The sequence below is a fragment of the Onychostruthus taczanowskii genome, unplaced genomic scaffold (assembly GCF_017590055.1).
Source record: "Onychostruthus taczanowskii isolate IOZ18803 unplaced genomic scaffold, ASM1759005v1 scaffold24, whole genome shotgun sequence".
Taxonomy (NCBI): domain Eukaryota; kingdom Metazoa; phylum Chordata; class Aves; order Passeriformes; family Passeridae; genus Onychostruthus; species Onychostruthus taczanowskii.
Window position 1 is genome coordinate 11,055,259 of NW_024499684.1, and position 15,492 is coordinate 11,070,750.

The 15,492-nt window shown below is 42.3% G+C and overlaps 1 protein-coding gene across 2 annotated transcripts in view; it reads left to right on the plus strand.

Moving 5' to 3' along the window:
• The window catches only part of OSTN (osteocrin), a 37,918-nt gene that overhangs the window by 15,620 nt on the left and 6,806 nt on the right, over nucleotides 1-15,492 (plus strand). The window contains exons 1-2 of one of the 2 annotated variants that reach the window (XM_041405947.1): nucleotides 7,768-7,813; nucleotides 14,612-14,710. In XM_041405947.1, the coding sequence (XP_041261881.1) occupies nucleotides 14,612-14,710 (99 nt within the window). In that variant the 5' untranslated portion in view covers nucleotides 7,768-7,813. Of the gene's footprint in view, nucleotides 1-7,767; nucleotides 7,814-14,611; nucleotides 14,711-15,492 lie in introns of those variants that run through there. The other variant, XM_041405946.1, reaches the window with a different exon arrangement.

Genomic DNA, 15,492 nt, shown 5'->3' on the forward strand with positions numbered 1-15,492 from the left:
CTGGGACAGTAAACTGAGCACTGTATAATATCCTATAGCCAAGGGCTGTAAAGTCCTGTTCAGAACATTATGACATGAACAATGCCCTTTCATTTTACCAGGTTTTTTTCTCCTCTCTGGCTGTTGTATTCTAGATAAAAAGTGAGAGAGAAGCCCCAGTTTTAATCCTGCAGGGAGTACAGGGCAGTGAATGTGCTATAAAAGCCCACATGGAAGTGAATGTTGCCAATATGAGGAGCCACACATGGAAGGAGGATGATGAGATATTTACCTACGAAGGACAAATGAAATAACACCTACATCACATAAACAAAGTTTGAAATTGCTTTACAAAAGAGATCAGTGTTATCAACACTGTGGAGAGCAAGGCCCAGGGAGCTGAGTCCAAGGCCAGCTAGTCAAGGCAGAAGTGAAGCTGAGAGTAACCCCATGCACCTACACAGGCTGAGGACTGAACATCTGGAAAACATCTTTTAGAAAAGACCTGGGGGTCCTGGTGGGTGCACTGACCATGGGGCAGCAGTGACCCTGCAGCAAAGAAGGCCAGCAGCAGCCTGGGCTGGCTGAGTGTGTGCACACCTGCGTGCTGGGCTCCCAGGGCAAGAGAGGTGTGGGCATACTGGCAGGGCACATCCTGGAGCATTTGTCAAATGTGAGCAGAGGGTGAGAGAGCTGGGGCTGTACAGCAGAGGTGATCTTCTCAATGCATATAAACACCTCATGGGGGAGGAAAAGACAGAGCCAGAGTCTTTTCAGTGGTGTGCACTAAAAGAAGCAAAGGGCACAAACTGAGTACAAGAAATTATATTTAAACATCAGACTTTTTTTTTTTTTTTCTTTTTTTTAACTGTGCCTGAAGAATGAACAGGCTGCTCAGAGAGGTCATGGAGAGCACTGGCATAAAGTTGCTTTTGTTGACCCTTCTTTGAGGAGGGGTCTTGGACTATCAATCTCCAGAGGTCCCTGCCAAGCTCCACCATGCTGTGATTCTGTAAAAAAGCACAGCTCTCCTGAATCCCGGGGTAAGGTTTGAAATGTAATGTTTACTGGATCCTGGGCTGCACAGGTGGTCTGTGCATGTGCATGGTTACCTGCAGAATCCCTCCATATGCAGGCAAACCAGCACATCCAGCCAGCCTGTCAGAAGAAAATGTAAAAGATTGCTAAATTCCAACTAGACAGAATTTCCAGCTGGGAAAAAAGAGAAAGGATGTGTCTGGGGAAACCTGGCCATGCCTCCTCCTGCCTCCAGGATCTTATGTTAAGTCTCTGTATAGAGCAGTTTCTCCTTAAATACTCACCTAATCAAAGAGGGCCTTTGCACACCAGGAACAGTAGATTCATCTCTTGATTATGTGGTAGGTTACTTACTATTCATCACCCTTTGTATTCTTCTCTTTAAAGCTCCCAAGCTACTCCAGACAAAGGAAAGTAATGTGAGCGTGCAGTTGTACAGAAGGGCTTGCTGCTTTTCTCATACAGCACATCCAGCTCATGTGGGCACAGTCAATTCTTGCAGCTGTGCCACTGATTTAGTTTGTGCACATTGCTCGTGAAAAAAATAAGCTGTGACAAGAGTTTAGTCTGGCAGTTACTTTGATTGCTTTTTATTGTAGCTGTGTCTTGCAGTTCTCTGTGTGTTTCACTCCTCTCTGCAAAAGGCACGGAGGGAAAGCGCTGCCAGTTGGGCGAGCTCGGAGGTGGAGAGGGAAGAACAACGGAGGAGCTGGGAATCGGGGCTCAGTCCTTTGTGGCCATGAGCCTACATGGGTCTACTCAACCCAGCCAAAACCTTCCTCCTGCTTCGGGCAGCTGTGGCCGTGGGACGGAGGGCTCGATGGCAGCAAAGCCAGCTCAGCCCCGCGCGCCTCCTCTAGAGGGCGGTGATGACTGAGGGACGCTCTGCTCCGGCGGGATGCTCCCGAAATACCCGGGCTAATCCAGCTGCAACTGCAGCTGTTCAGGGCACTGCAGCTTGCCTGCAGAGAGGTGCAGAGTCGAGCACAGCCAGGTCTCTGTCCAGCTGAAGTGATAGAGGAGCTGAAGTGGACAAGTCATGTGCCAGAATTTGGCTCAAGTGTTAGGATGAGTTTACAAACTGTTGTGAGCTGCTTAATTCTGAGAAATACCAGAGACCTTCATTTCTGCAATGAGGTTTGCTATTTCCCTTGTTTTCTGGTTCCCTTGAAAGAACCAATCCATAAGCACATTTATACTAGAGCTAAGCAGGAAAAACTCAAACCAGCCAGCACAAATTGCTCTGAACTCCTGGGTTGACACTAACAGCATGCTGGGTTTGCATTCCAGCACAGCATAGTCCTGCTGTGCAAGCCACCATCCCAGGGGTGGACTTACCAGGAATGAGGGGACAGAACCTTCCTTATTAATACCATTTGGAGCAGGAACTCTTTCCATGGAGAAACAGCTTCCCAGCCTCACCTTCCCCACGACTTCCTTTACCTGCATGTCAGGGAGGAAATGGGTGGTGAGATTTCCTGCGGCATCCTGTGATGCTGTGAGTGGTCCACGTTGCTCTGCCCAGCTTCCACACTGCTGTATCTGACTGAAGAATATCTATCCTTCCTCTTTTTCCCCAGTCTGTTGTCACCATTTTGCTGGTTAGCTGATTTCTTTACTTCTGCACCTCTTGTCCTGGTGGCAATAAACAAAACTCCACCATACTTCTCAGTTCTGCAAGAAAATGATGAAAAGTTGTTTGAAATGAAGTTTGAGGTGAGGACAGCTTCAGGGCAGGCACATTTTTTCTTCTTTGAGCATATCTAAACTTGAGCTGCTGCTGCACATTCAGGGCCGTGCTGCATGGCCACATTTGTACCTGTACCTGCAGCCAAGGTGCACACTTTGCTGTCCTGTGCTTTGTGTACTGTGGCACCAGGGCTCACAGGCCACAAGGAGTTTGTTTCAGTGGCAGGGGCCACCAGCACACGTCTTTGACAAGGCAGGCAGTGTGAAAACATCAACACTCTTCCCTCCTAGCACAGAAAGATGGGGCTGGTTCCCAGTTTATCTTTATATTCAGCATTGACTCCAAGGAGCATGGTTAGAGGGGATGGAAACACAGTCTACTCATTTTCATTTTTGTGTTGCCAGTTGAGTCAGGACCAGGCTGATGCTGGCCCAGAGCTATTACTGTTTGCTTGGTTCATTGAGACACGTGTGTGTTTTTGTTACCCCTTGTCCATTAGCTCATGGACCACTGTGTCCATAGCACAAAAGGGCCTGTTGCTTTTCTTGGCCATCTTCACTCCTCACATCCATCTTGGGCTGGGAGCCAAGGGCATGGGCACCAGAGATAAAACATCTTTTACTTCCAAACACAACCTTCTGCACCAGAGCATGCCTTGCCTTTCAAGAAGCTGTCCTTTTTGGGACTTTTGCTTTGTTTTTTGAGAGCTTTTCATGGATTCATACATGTCATGACCCAGCACCTATTGCAAGTACATAATTCCAGCACAAAGGACTTTAAAAAAAGTACATATATAGAAACTGCTAGTAGGAAGCCTAACATTCCTAAAGAATGTTACAGTCTTCAGTGCTATTTTCTACCACCAGTTTGTGGGTTTTGTTTCTCCAACTCTATCTAGCTGCAAGGATTCATCTTAAATGGAAGTGACACAGCAAAGCCTACTTTGATAGTTTGCAGATTTAAAAATAGCTGTCTTAACATAGGTTTTCCTTCCAAGGTGGAATGTACCTTCTATTGGAAAACTTTCATGCACATTGTTAGTGCAGGGTCTCTTTTCCACAGTCTGTCTTACAGTGAGTCTGTATTCTCTCTGGCTCTCTGTATCAACATGCAAATAGGTGGGAACTAGCTTGCTTTCTGAAATTCTCTCTTTTGTATTGACTAAAAATCTGGGGTGGTTATTTTTAAATGTTTCCCATTCTCCAGACAAGATATGAATGTAAATGCAACAAAAGTAATGTTGGATGTTCTCCCTGTACCAATAATGTAGCTGTAAAATGCTGTGTTTTGATTAATCTGGTGGAATGCTATTCCTTTTTTAGACTGGTGTCAGAATTGGGCCAATTTTATCTGAAGAGTTTATTGTCTCAAGAAGTAAAAATAAATTGAAGTCACTGTAATTTGGAATATCTCAGTTTTTTATCTCAGAGCTATATGAATCAGTACCAGCTGAGCACCTGGCTCATGAAAATCAGCTCATTATTTTAAAGAATATAGTTTTTAATTTGAAAAGATAAAAAAAGCACTTGGATTATTTCTTAGAATTTTGGGGCAAACCTTGCACATCTGGAAAAATGTCCACTTTTGGTACCTTCAGTGTGCTGATGCTTTTCCATGTTAAACTGGGAACTGGACTGTTCCTGATAACACACTTAGTGTTTAGTGAAAATATGTATAATATATAATCATAAGTAATCAGAATTCCTCAGGTCCATGCCAGATCAGTCAAAACTTCCTGAGTTCAGGTCTTTTGCTTTGGCCATAACACCTGCTGGACCCTGACTGCTCACACTGATTTGTGAGGTGTGGTGTTGCGTGAGGAAGCAGTGGCTGCTGGAAGGGGTTTCACACTTTGAAGAGGCTGGAAGGTGAGGTTCCCATGGGACAGCTCAGTGATAGAACGAGGAGGCTCCTGTGGCCTAGATCACAGGGATGTAACAGCACTGCTGCAGGTTTAGTGGCAGAAAGGAAGAACTAAAAGTGCAGAAATATCAAGAATTGTATTCATGTGCCATTCCCACGCCTTTACAGACAAGGTCTGACAACCCCAAGTACAGTTGGGGTGTCAGGCAAGGGTGCTGAAGAGCAAGATTGCTCAACACTTACACAAGTGAGCCCCTGCTAACTCCTGCTTTCTGCATCAGAACTTGTCTACTCAAGGAAAACAGCCAGCTCAACTGATGTGCAAACCAGTGTTGAAAGATTTATGGAAATTCTTGTGGGACTGTGAGGGCAGTAGGGAGGTAAGTTTGTCTTTCTCTTGGATGGTAACAAAAAGTGCTTCATGTCTTGTGTCCTTATCTCTCCAATTTTCCTTTTTCTTGTCTTCATAGTTGAGAAAAGTCACATTATACTTGTTCATTCATACTTTGGTAAGACAATAAGGACTCCTTCCAAAATCTTGGTTGCTGTAACTTAATTATATTGTAAGTATAATTAAACCACAGTGTTGCTGAGGATATCTGTTCCTTAGATGCTCTGCCAGCAGAGTAACCACCACATACCTTTTTCATTGTCTGGGAAGTTTCCTTGGCATTCTTCACTAGAAGATGTCAAATAAGTGTTAATAAATCACAGTCAATTTAGAGCAGGAAATTAAATGTTAGCACTCTAACACACTATTCATTTTTATTAGTGGTATTTCTTCTTTTGTTTTGTTTGTTTACTTATTTGCTTGTTTTGTTTGTTGGTTTGTTGGGGTTTCTTTTTCCCCAGAGACAAAACCCATGTGTGTGCTGGTAGAATGTCTTATGCTAAGGCCAGAAGCAGCCCACGAAGACGAAAAATTACCTAGATCTGAGTCTTTCACACCTCCTAGTCCGAGCTGATGATAGTTGTGTGTATCAGCAAACATTTCTGAAATCTTTTAGATTTTGTAGGAAGGATATAGTGATAAACTGTGAAATAGAAAATAACTTTTCTTAAAGGAAGAGCCTTAACCTCTGAGTAGGTCCAATAGGTAGAACAAAAGTGGCTGGAGCTTTGCTATAGCATCACTGATCCATGGAGATAATAAAATAAAATTTTGATGCCAGTTCTTAGACAAACTCTTGGAGCCAAAGGAGGTGACACTATGGCTGCACTTCTGTTTTTTCTGCAGTCCTCCCCCACCTCCCTCAATGTTGTGAGGTGCTGAGTTGTAGGTGGCTGAGTCTCCAGACTTTCCCCTGAAACACTGGAACACCTTCACTGCCAGCACTCAGCTCTCTGTCATCAGCTTGTTCCCAATGTCACAGCCCAGGTCCCCTACCAGCCACACCAACACCAAGCGTGGTGGCAGAATGGAGACCTGCAGAGATTCTGCTTGGAAACCTTAAGACAGAACCTGCAAGAACTCCCAAGAGGAGTAAATGCCTGTGAGTGCCACCTTGTGTCCTTCCAGCAGAAGAAGGAAACCCAGTGCCTGGAACTGCAGTAGCTGGTCAGCAGCACCTTGTGGTCCTGTGTCATTAAGGTAGCCCATAAACTGATTATATCTCATTGTTAGATTGTCATGATCTTTATTTATTTTTTCCCTGGGATCCTGCTTGTTTTAGACACATCGGTCAAGTACTGCTGTGTCCTTGGACTTCCAGCAGCAAACTACCACCTAAATGCAGTAGAATGGCCCTCAGTCCAGTTCTCTTTGTGCAGCAGCATCTCCAGCTGTGTTTCAGCACTCTGGTGGTGTTTGGCTCTGCTCTTTTGCTTCTCCTGCTCCCCCAGTGCCCACAGAGCCCATCTGGATTCTGCAGTGCCATCACTGCTCTGTTACACCCTGCAGTGCACCAGAGTCTCAACCTGCCTGACTCTGGTGTGGCTGCTCCTGGGCCAGCCCATTTGGGTGTATTTACAGGATTTCTGCAGGTCTGCTCTAGGCCACATTCCCACACTGGCCTGTGCTGAGAGATGCTGTGGAAACACAGAACACCCTGGGTTGGAAGGGACCTTAAATATCACTCAGTGCCACCCCCCTGCCCTGGGCAGGGACACCTTCCCCTGGAGCAGGTTGCTCAGAGCCCCATCCAGCCTGGCCTGGAACGTGTCCAGATATGGGGCAGAAGTCCTTGCTTTGCCTCAATGTGACCAAACTCTTATTTTTCTCTAATCACTTTGATCAAGACAAATGAAATCAAAGTGTTTGCTTCCTGGCTGGCAATTTTTTCCCACATACTGCAAGTTTCCTTTCACTGCCCATGGCTTGTAGGAACAGCTTTTGGCAAGTCAGAGTAAAAACTGCTTTCAAAGTACTGTGCCTTTCTATTTAGGGAATAAAATTACTGTGAATTAACTCTATAGAAGCCTGCACTGTTTAGAATTTTAAACCCCAAAATAGGTCTAAAATGTTCTGCAAATCTATTATAATCAGATATTTTTAAAAAGGGGCAAAAAAGGAAGATAAAGTTATTCTAGGGAGGCAAACAGGGAAAGAAATAAGTCCTCTGATACTGCCTAGGAAAGATAGGCATCTCCACAGCCCATGCTTTACAATTCAATAACTTAACAGTTCAATAACAGAAATGAAGTGTCTGAAAAACTTAAGTTCATGTCACTTGCTTTACAAAGCACAATCCTTTTCTAATGCTTAACCTATAGTGGTGTTTGGCTTACTAAAAACATGCTAATTTCTTTCTGAAGCTAACGCAGTCCTTCTGATGTCCGCAAGAAACAAAGTTTAAAAAAAAAAAAAAAACCTCAGTAATGACTCAGGACATTGTGTTTCTGTACTGCAGTTTACAACAGTGAGAGTTTGGAGGAATGGTGATGCTGCTGAAAATCTTCCTACTCCCATGACTGTTTGGATCTTGAAATTAAATGAAAAAAGGGGGAAAAAACCAGAGCAAACTCCTAGACCTTTAATTATAACCTAATCATTTTGATCACAGCAATAAATATAACAAATGTGAGGCAAGTATGTGTGTGAGAGTGCAGGACAGAAAGGTTTAGGGCAAGGATCAGTGGAAAATCTTTAGAAATGATGTAAGAGAAAGCAAAGGCAGTGATTGGAGTTTGTAGCCTACACCAGACACTATAAAAACTCTGAAAGAAAGCTGAGCATTAAGGATAAGTTAGGAGGAAGAACATAGCAGGACCATTGAGGTTGGAATTGCTTGCATCCAATGCAAGGTAAGAGGAGTGAGGGCAGAATGTGTTTGGGATGTTTTCTGTCTTCTGCTCTCTTTACAGAAGCTTCCTTCCCTTCTGTGTTTTCCTCTTTTTCATGTTTTCTTATTTTTTTTTTTTTTTTACTAACAGACGTGTAAAAAGTATAAAAATCTGATGGGAAAAGCACAAGTACTTTTTCCAGTACTTTTTACTTTGGAATTAAGATAATGAGGTGCCTATCACCTAGGATTTTTCGTAGTAAAACTGAGCTACAAATATTCAGTGGAAACTTATTTCCTTCAGTTAATCAGCCAATACTTAAACAAAATGTGTCAGTGCATTTTGCAGCAGTGACAAATTACTTTTATGCTGTTGCAGTGCTTTGCAATAAACTGCTGTCTGTTTATATTGTTATGGATTTTCCTTTTGTGTAAGTTATTGTCAAATGCATATTACTTCTTAAGCTGAAGAGCTGTGACAGAATAATTCTTTTACATTGCTAAATATCTTATGTGGTTTGCTATGTCTAATATATTGGAAAACATGAGATAAATTATTTAGGAAAAGTATTTAATTTATGGATCTGCAAAAGGATTTTACTGTATCCCATATTAGACAAATGTTGATCCAGATTCTGCTGCATTCCTGCAATAATAGAATAACTGCAAAAACATTCCTACACTAACAGAGTAATTATCATTATCCAGTGATCTGGCTAGCTCAGTTTTGTACCCCTGTAACTGAAGGCAGACTCTGATTCTGTGATAGTCGTTGTAATTTCTCCATTCTGAGTTCAAAGTATTTCACTGGTTTTTTTTTTTCCCTCCCACACTGAAGTTGTACAAGTAAATACATGCAAATAACGTTTGGTTTAGATGTCCAGAGGCTGCAATAAAGTTCAGAATCCACTAATTTTTGAAACACTAGCATGCAGTGCCCTTAGCTTTCTTTACTTGGTCTTTCAATTTGCAATGATTGTTCTCTCGTGGGGAGTGCAGAGCTGAAACCTGAGGAGCTGAGAGGACATTTTGTGCCTCTGCCCACTGCTTAACTCAAGAAACTTATTATTGGATTTATCTGTCTCTGCTTACCTGTATTCAAAATGCAGCTCAACCTACTTTTCCTGTAAAATACTTTGAACACTGAGGAATAACAGGCAAAAAACCCCAGCTCAAACCAAGCCAATCCATGGTGTAAATGATGGGAAAACTGCAAAATATATCTGACTGGATCAGGCATTCTTCATTTTTTATAAATACCTGCCAATCTGATTTCAGCAGATTAGGACTTTGTTTTTACTCTTTGAATGAATGACAAGTGCCTTTCTGGGCTTCTTGAATAGCCAATTAAAACACACAGCAGCTGTAAGAGCTCTGCTGTTGGACCCTGACAGAGATTGCAAGTGCTTGCAGCTTCCCTTCTCTTCTTAACTCAGAGAGATGGGTTACTCTCTAATTTACATTTGCAGTGCATCTCCCCCAAGACTTTTTTCTTCAAGTAATACCCTTGATCAGAATGTTTAAGTGTTTTTCGAGTAAATCAGTATCAATGTTTGAATCTTGTTAAGATATTCCAGTGCCATTCGGGTCTCTTAAAAGCTTATCTTGAGGGATATTTTTGTTATACTTTAAATGGTCTGTTTTTCTATTGATAACCTATTTTGCTAATATAGTCTTTATAAGTGATGTAAAGATCTTCTACTTATCACTTCAATGCTGTTAGGAAAAAAATTATTTTCTAATATAGAAAATCATAATTTATTTCTTGATTTTTCTTGATGGAAAGATTCCTTATTTTTGCTTTAAATTCTGAAGATGGCACTCTAACAATGAAAAGTTTTTGGCTCTTGAGGAAAAGAAGAAAGAAAGCTGAATGTCAAATTGTTAGAAATGTTTAAAAAAGTTGGCATGTTTAGTCAGTACATATATAAACAGTGTAGGGTTGAGAGTTTGTTGGCAATGAAGAATAGTCTAATAATGTTTTGTATTCCATTGCACAGACCAGGAAAACTGCAGCTTACTCAATTATCTTTTGAGGAAAGGTGCAAATAGGTTTTTCCCATTAAGAGATATTTTCCTACACTTCATAGCATCCTTCTTTCTTAATAAGCCCCTTCTAGATGAGCTTCATCACTTCTGTTTGTCTGTTACTTCAAGGTCTCCTACATTTATGGAATATATGTGAGTTTGGGGCTTTTAATTTTTGAAATCTGTTGCTAAAAATGGATTTATTACACAGTGTAATAGTGTAAATATGTTGCCAGATTTGCAGGATGTCCACCCTCTGTCCTTCCTGCCCATTCTAAAGAAAATTGTCCTCATTTGTTCTGTATGGCCATTTGGTTTCATGCCCTGTTTTCAAAGGAAGAGATGAAACCATGAATGACTAGCCTTTTCACAAGTGTTTGCCCACCTCTGTCAGTCAATTTGTTCCTGAATCACGCTTGTGTCTGCCCAGCCAAGGTGCCCTGGCAGGGCTGTGTTCATTTATGCCCTTCTTGAACTCCTCATGGGAATTAGAGGGTCACCTTTCCATCCTTTCTTGTTGTGTCCTGTGTGGGCAGGGACCAGGCCAGCCCTGCAGTGACTAAACCACGACTGAAACCATGACATAAAACTCTGTTTTATCTGAGTACAAGTGGTAGGAACAGCTGTGTGCTCGAGCAACTTCTGAGCCAAAGCACGGCTGTCAAACAGGCAAAGGTGACTAACGTGGTGATATGAGAACGTGTCAGGACTGAGCACCAGAATCAGGGTACAGGGAATGCAATTATTGAAATGAAGGCTTCAGAAATCAATCAACAAATCTTGACTACCTTGAGAAACCTTGAAGGAGCTTCATTTTCAGGAAGTGGAGCATGCTTGGCCTTGAAATACTGTCTGACAAAAAGTTTCTTTCGGGACGCAAAAATACCTAGTTATCTCAAAATAACTAATCATAAGCCTCTTGCATAAGTCTATGAATTTCAAGTTCTTTCTGGTTCCACTAGATGAAACCTACCTGCCTCTATATATCTATATAGTCATGAAACTGAAAATAGAAGGAAAAATACATGGTAGAAGTTGTCAGTGTCTGTACCATGTATAACAAAACATATGGCATTGTTTAAAAATCTATGCCTACTCCAGAAAAAACATTATTAATAACATAAAGAGCCTGACACTGGCAGCTTACATTTCATTTTGTCACTAAAGCCCCATGTTTCAATGTGTGACTTCAGTATCTTTTGGAAAGCAATATGTGAGAAATGCTCCATATCTTGTCTGTGGGATGACAACAAAAACACCGCTCTAGCCTATTTTTGAGATCTGCCTTTTCTTCTGAGGGTGGGATTTGTTTTGATTTTTGTCCTTTTTCCTTGACATTTACATAACTACAAGATTGCACCTGAGACACACAGGGTCCTTCAGCAGTTCTGAAATCATTGGGACTGGTGGTGGGGGTATTTTTGGCTTTGTGGTGATATATATTATCAGAGGATACCTTTTACGACTTTTAAAAGTAAGGAAAATTTGTTCCAGCAGGAGCAGACTCTTAGAGCTTCACACAAGCCGTTTTAAAGTTGTTCTTTTGGTAAGATAATCATCCATCATAATTTTTTTGGCCAAGGTATATTCCTGTTGGGCGTGCAATGCAAGCATAGCAAGGCCAGTGTGAGTACTCAGTTTGATTAATCAATTCAATTAAGGTATCAGCAGTTAATATTTTATTTTGTGCTGCAGGAGCAGTAACAAAACAGCTCAGTACCTGCTTTGCAGACCTGATTTCCCCCAGGTGGCTGGAATCTGCACGGTCCCAGAGACCTTCCTGGCTAGCAGGTGATGAAGCTCATCACTTCCCAGTGCTGTCCCAGTGTTCTAAGAGGAGCACTGGAGCCCAAGAGGCACCAGGAGCTTCCCAATGCCTGTGGGACAGCCAAGACTTGGCTCTGCATCAGGTCATTCTGGTGGCATCCAGGCAGAACCTCAGGGGTTTCCAGGCTTGGCCAGAAGGTGCTGGTTGCAAGAGCAAGGTCCTTGTTTGCAGGTGACTTGGGCATGTCCCCTGCGGCGTCACAGCCACGAGCAGAGCACAGCCATCAGGACAGGCTGGCAGCTGCAGTGAAGCATTGCAGAGCAAGGCTTGATGTCTTGCCTCGGTTCTCTTGCTAACAGGCCAGTAAGAAAAATAAGTCCCTTGTGATTTATGCTTGCAGACTAATCTCCACAGTAATGTGAAATATCGTGGATCAAATGGGTAAGAACAATGATGGCTGTTACCATTTTTGACAGGCAATGGATTTGGAGCTTGGTGATGAATTGCATTCTGTCTGAGGGTTGTTCAGCCCACTTATCTTCAGGATGTCATTTTGGGTTTTGTTTTTTTGTCTGTAACAAAAACATCTTTTAAGTCCTTTGGTTTTATGTTGGAGACTTAACAGTTTCTGTTCAGTAAAGCGTTTTGCTTCCTTGTGATATTTTCTTGGAAAATGGCTCTGCACTGATTCCTAAGTAAAAGTTTTGTATGTTTATCCTGCTTTGATAAGGTAGAATACTGTTCTTTCTTTTATCTTTAATTTTATTTTAATTGGACCAGCAACAAAGATACCTAATTATATGAGGAATTTTAGTTTTGACACATTTCTAGCTAAAGTATCGCTAATACACATAAATATGTCTGAATTCAGACTTGCAATTTCATTTAGAGAAGGCAAAACCATATTTTATGTCAGATAACACAAGACCCTGAGATACTACAGACATGGAATTATACACCAATCCCTTGACCTAGCTCTGTGAAGTTGGTGGTGAAGAATTTTCTGGAAGGATACAATTTCAATACAATGAATTTCAAACTCAATTAAGGGTGCATCTTGAAAAGCTTGTCAGAGCTTTGCTTAGTCTCCTTCAGGAACAAACACTGTCCAGCCTCTCTAAAAGCCTCTCTTGGAATGTGTCAAGGTAAAATATGGATGGGGTGAAGCAATAGCCAGAGCATGGCTGGTAAAACCCCTTTTTGGCCAGAGGGCTCTGCTTGGCCAATTGCAACAAATACGCTCAAGGAGAAATACCAATAACTTCTTTAATAACTAAAGTCCTATGACATGGCTGAAGGTGGTAAAACTAAGTTCCAGACTGGCAGAAGAAAGTGTGATTTTAATTGTATTTACATAATCCTCACTGCATTATTAGTTTTTTTGCAATTACTTTTCTAAAGCCGAACTGTTCCACTACAATGACCCTGCCTTTTTCTCCTGCCTTGGTCCCATTGCTGCATGAAAATCACCACCACAGCATCTTGCTGGACTCAAGTTTTGCTCCCTTTTCAGTCAGTGACACCACCTCTTTAGCTGCTTATTTCTTTGGGAAATAGAGCCAAGCTTTAAGTCCTTAAAATTTCCTCCGCTTCTAATTTCACTGGCGTTGAGTTCTGACCATTTAATCAAATATCTTTAGTGTTGCAGGTGCCTTACTGTTTATTTTCATTAGTGTACCAGTTGCTATTTTTAGCTCTTTAGTCTTTGGCTTGAATGAATACCAGTACAGATCTTAAAACCATAATAAACATATGTTTTTAACCTTGCCATTTATTTTTACGTCTCTGTATCCAAATAATCAGGATGTGGTTATCTGTGAAGGTAGTAGACTGCTACTTCAAATTTCAATGCACGCCCACATACAAAAATATACATTGTAGAGGGTTCCAACTTTAAAAACACCCAGGCAAACCTCTGTGTTTATGTCAAGCAATGGCTGTTGCTGTGGGGCTGAGAGACAGTGGTACCAGGTCTTAGTGCTTTGACTTTGTCCTTTGATTCCAGTGAACTGTCTGCCTCACCCCTGCAGAGAAACCAGCAGCTTTCTTCCTAACTGCCCATCCCCTATGGACAATAGGAATAATAATAATTATATATGTATATATATGTTTATACACTCTTTGTGTTTCTGTTTTTGCCAAGTGGAGACTCAGCAAAGAATGGCAGAATCAGACTTGAATTGTACTCTGGGGCAAGACCTGGAGACAGAGAAAACAGCAAATTAGCAGATGCCTTTGGCAAAAGGCCCCAGCCCAGCTCTTCCTAACATCATCTGAAGCACTCCCACCTGGGGAATTGAAGGCACATCAGGCTTTAAGATCTGGATCCAAACAAGTGCTTAAATAATGTAGGCTAAACCCACGTCCAGAGGTAACCAAGCACCTTCCTCATCCTGAGCCTCCAAAACTCCCTGCATTATTTAAAAGCTTGGTGGGCATCTGCAGTTCTGCAGCTGTGACACATGGTCAGACTACCACCAGCCTCAGCAACAGATCCTTCTGCAAGCTTATTGTGAATAATTTTATTGCAGGATGACATTGGAGGTTGTGGCTCCCACTAGATCTTGTTGGGAACTAGCAAAATGCAGCCTTGCCTTCAAAATACTACTGGAGGAGTATATGACTTCTGTCACAGCTTTAAGCCCCTCTCCAGCAAGTGGGGAGGTCAGGGCAGCCTGGGCTACAAGCCAAAGGCTCCCTGCTTACAAGTGAGCATGCAGTTCATCTGGTTTTAAGGCAAGTTTGCATTCCTCACTGTGCTGCTGCAAGGATTGCACCGCTGTGCAGAAAGGAATCACAAGATTGGCAGGGCTGTGTAGGAAGGAGCAGAGGAGGGAGCTGATTCTGCATGCAAGGGTGAAGAGCATTCAGCTGGCATTATCTTTATGCAGTGACTCTACAGATAAAACTTATTAACAGCCATGGGGAGAGTCTCCCTTTGGTTTTACTTCTTTAAGACCTGTGGAGCAAGGTTCCTCAGGGGATGCAGCTGTGGAGTAATTTATAGATTGTTCTCCTTTGCAGATGCTGCAGTTCCAGCTCGTGGTGGTGCATTTGGCCCTTGTGATTGCCCTGCTGTGGTGGAACTCCAGCTCTGTGCTCCTTGCACAGGCAGCTCCAGAGGTAGGTGAAGGTTTCTGGTGGTTGTCACATAACTACTCTTCCTTGGGCATTCTTAGCCACAGGGTGAGGAGGACACTGGAGTATCCAAACACTGCTGGGAGGTGTAGGATCAGTATTGACTCTGAAAGGGCCAAGGAGGAGCCTCGAGAAGAGAGAGATGCCAATTGCATGGCTCTAGGGGAACAGACTGAATGAGGCCTCACCCAAACTCTCACATCCTCTCCCAAAACACCTGGGGATTTCCTGTGTGTTAAAACATTGTCCAGTGGATAGAGAGCTTCCTGAAGAGGGGAAGGAGGTGATGGAAGGGGGGAAAAGCAAACTTCTCTAACACTGGAGGGAAAGTTTAATTCTTCTTCTTACACACAAATAATAGCATGAGAAAGCTGAATCTTTCAGAAGCCATAAGGAGATCCCTGGGAGAAGATCACCTGCACAAAAATTACAAGTTAAAGGAGATGGACCTAGACCAGGAGGGGGAGGGAGCAAAGTCACTTGCCTAAGCTTGCAGAGGAAAGCAGCAGATGAAATAGATGAGTTGTCTCATGTTTCACCCAGGATGATATGTAGGGGTTGCACCTGAAAATACTTCTACTGCATTCCCTATTTTTATGTCATCTTGACATAAGGCAGATTTGGCAGAAAAGGTATTTATGTAATGGTTTCGTGCCATGAAAAGAAAAAAAAAAAAAAAAGAATAAGAAAAAGTAAAGTATCTAAGAGTTAACTCAAAGTAGCACTGTTTGCCTCTAGGGTTTTTACATAGGTTTTAAGATCAACTT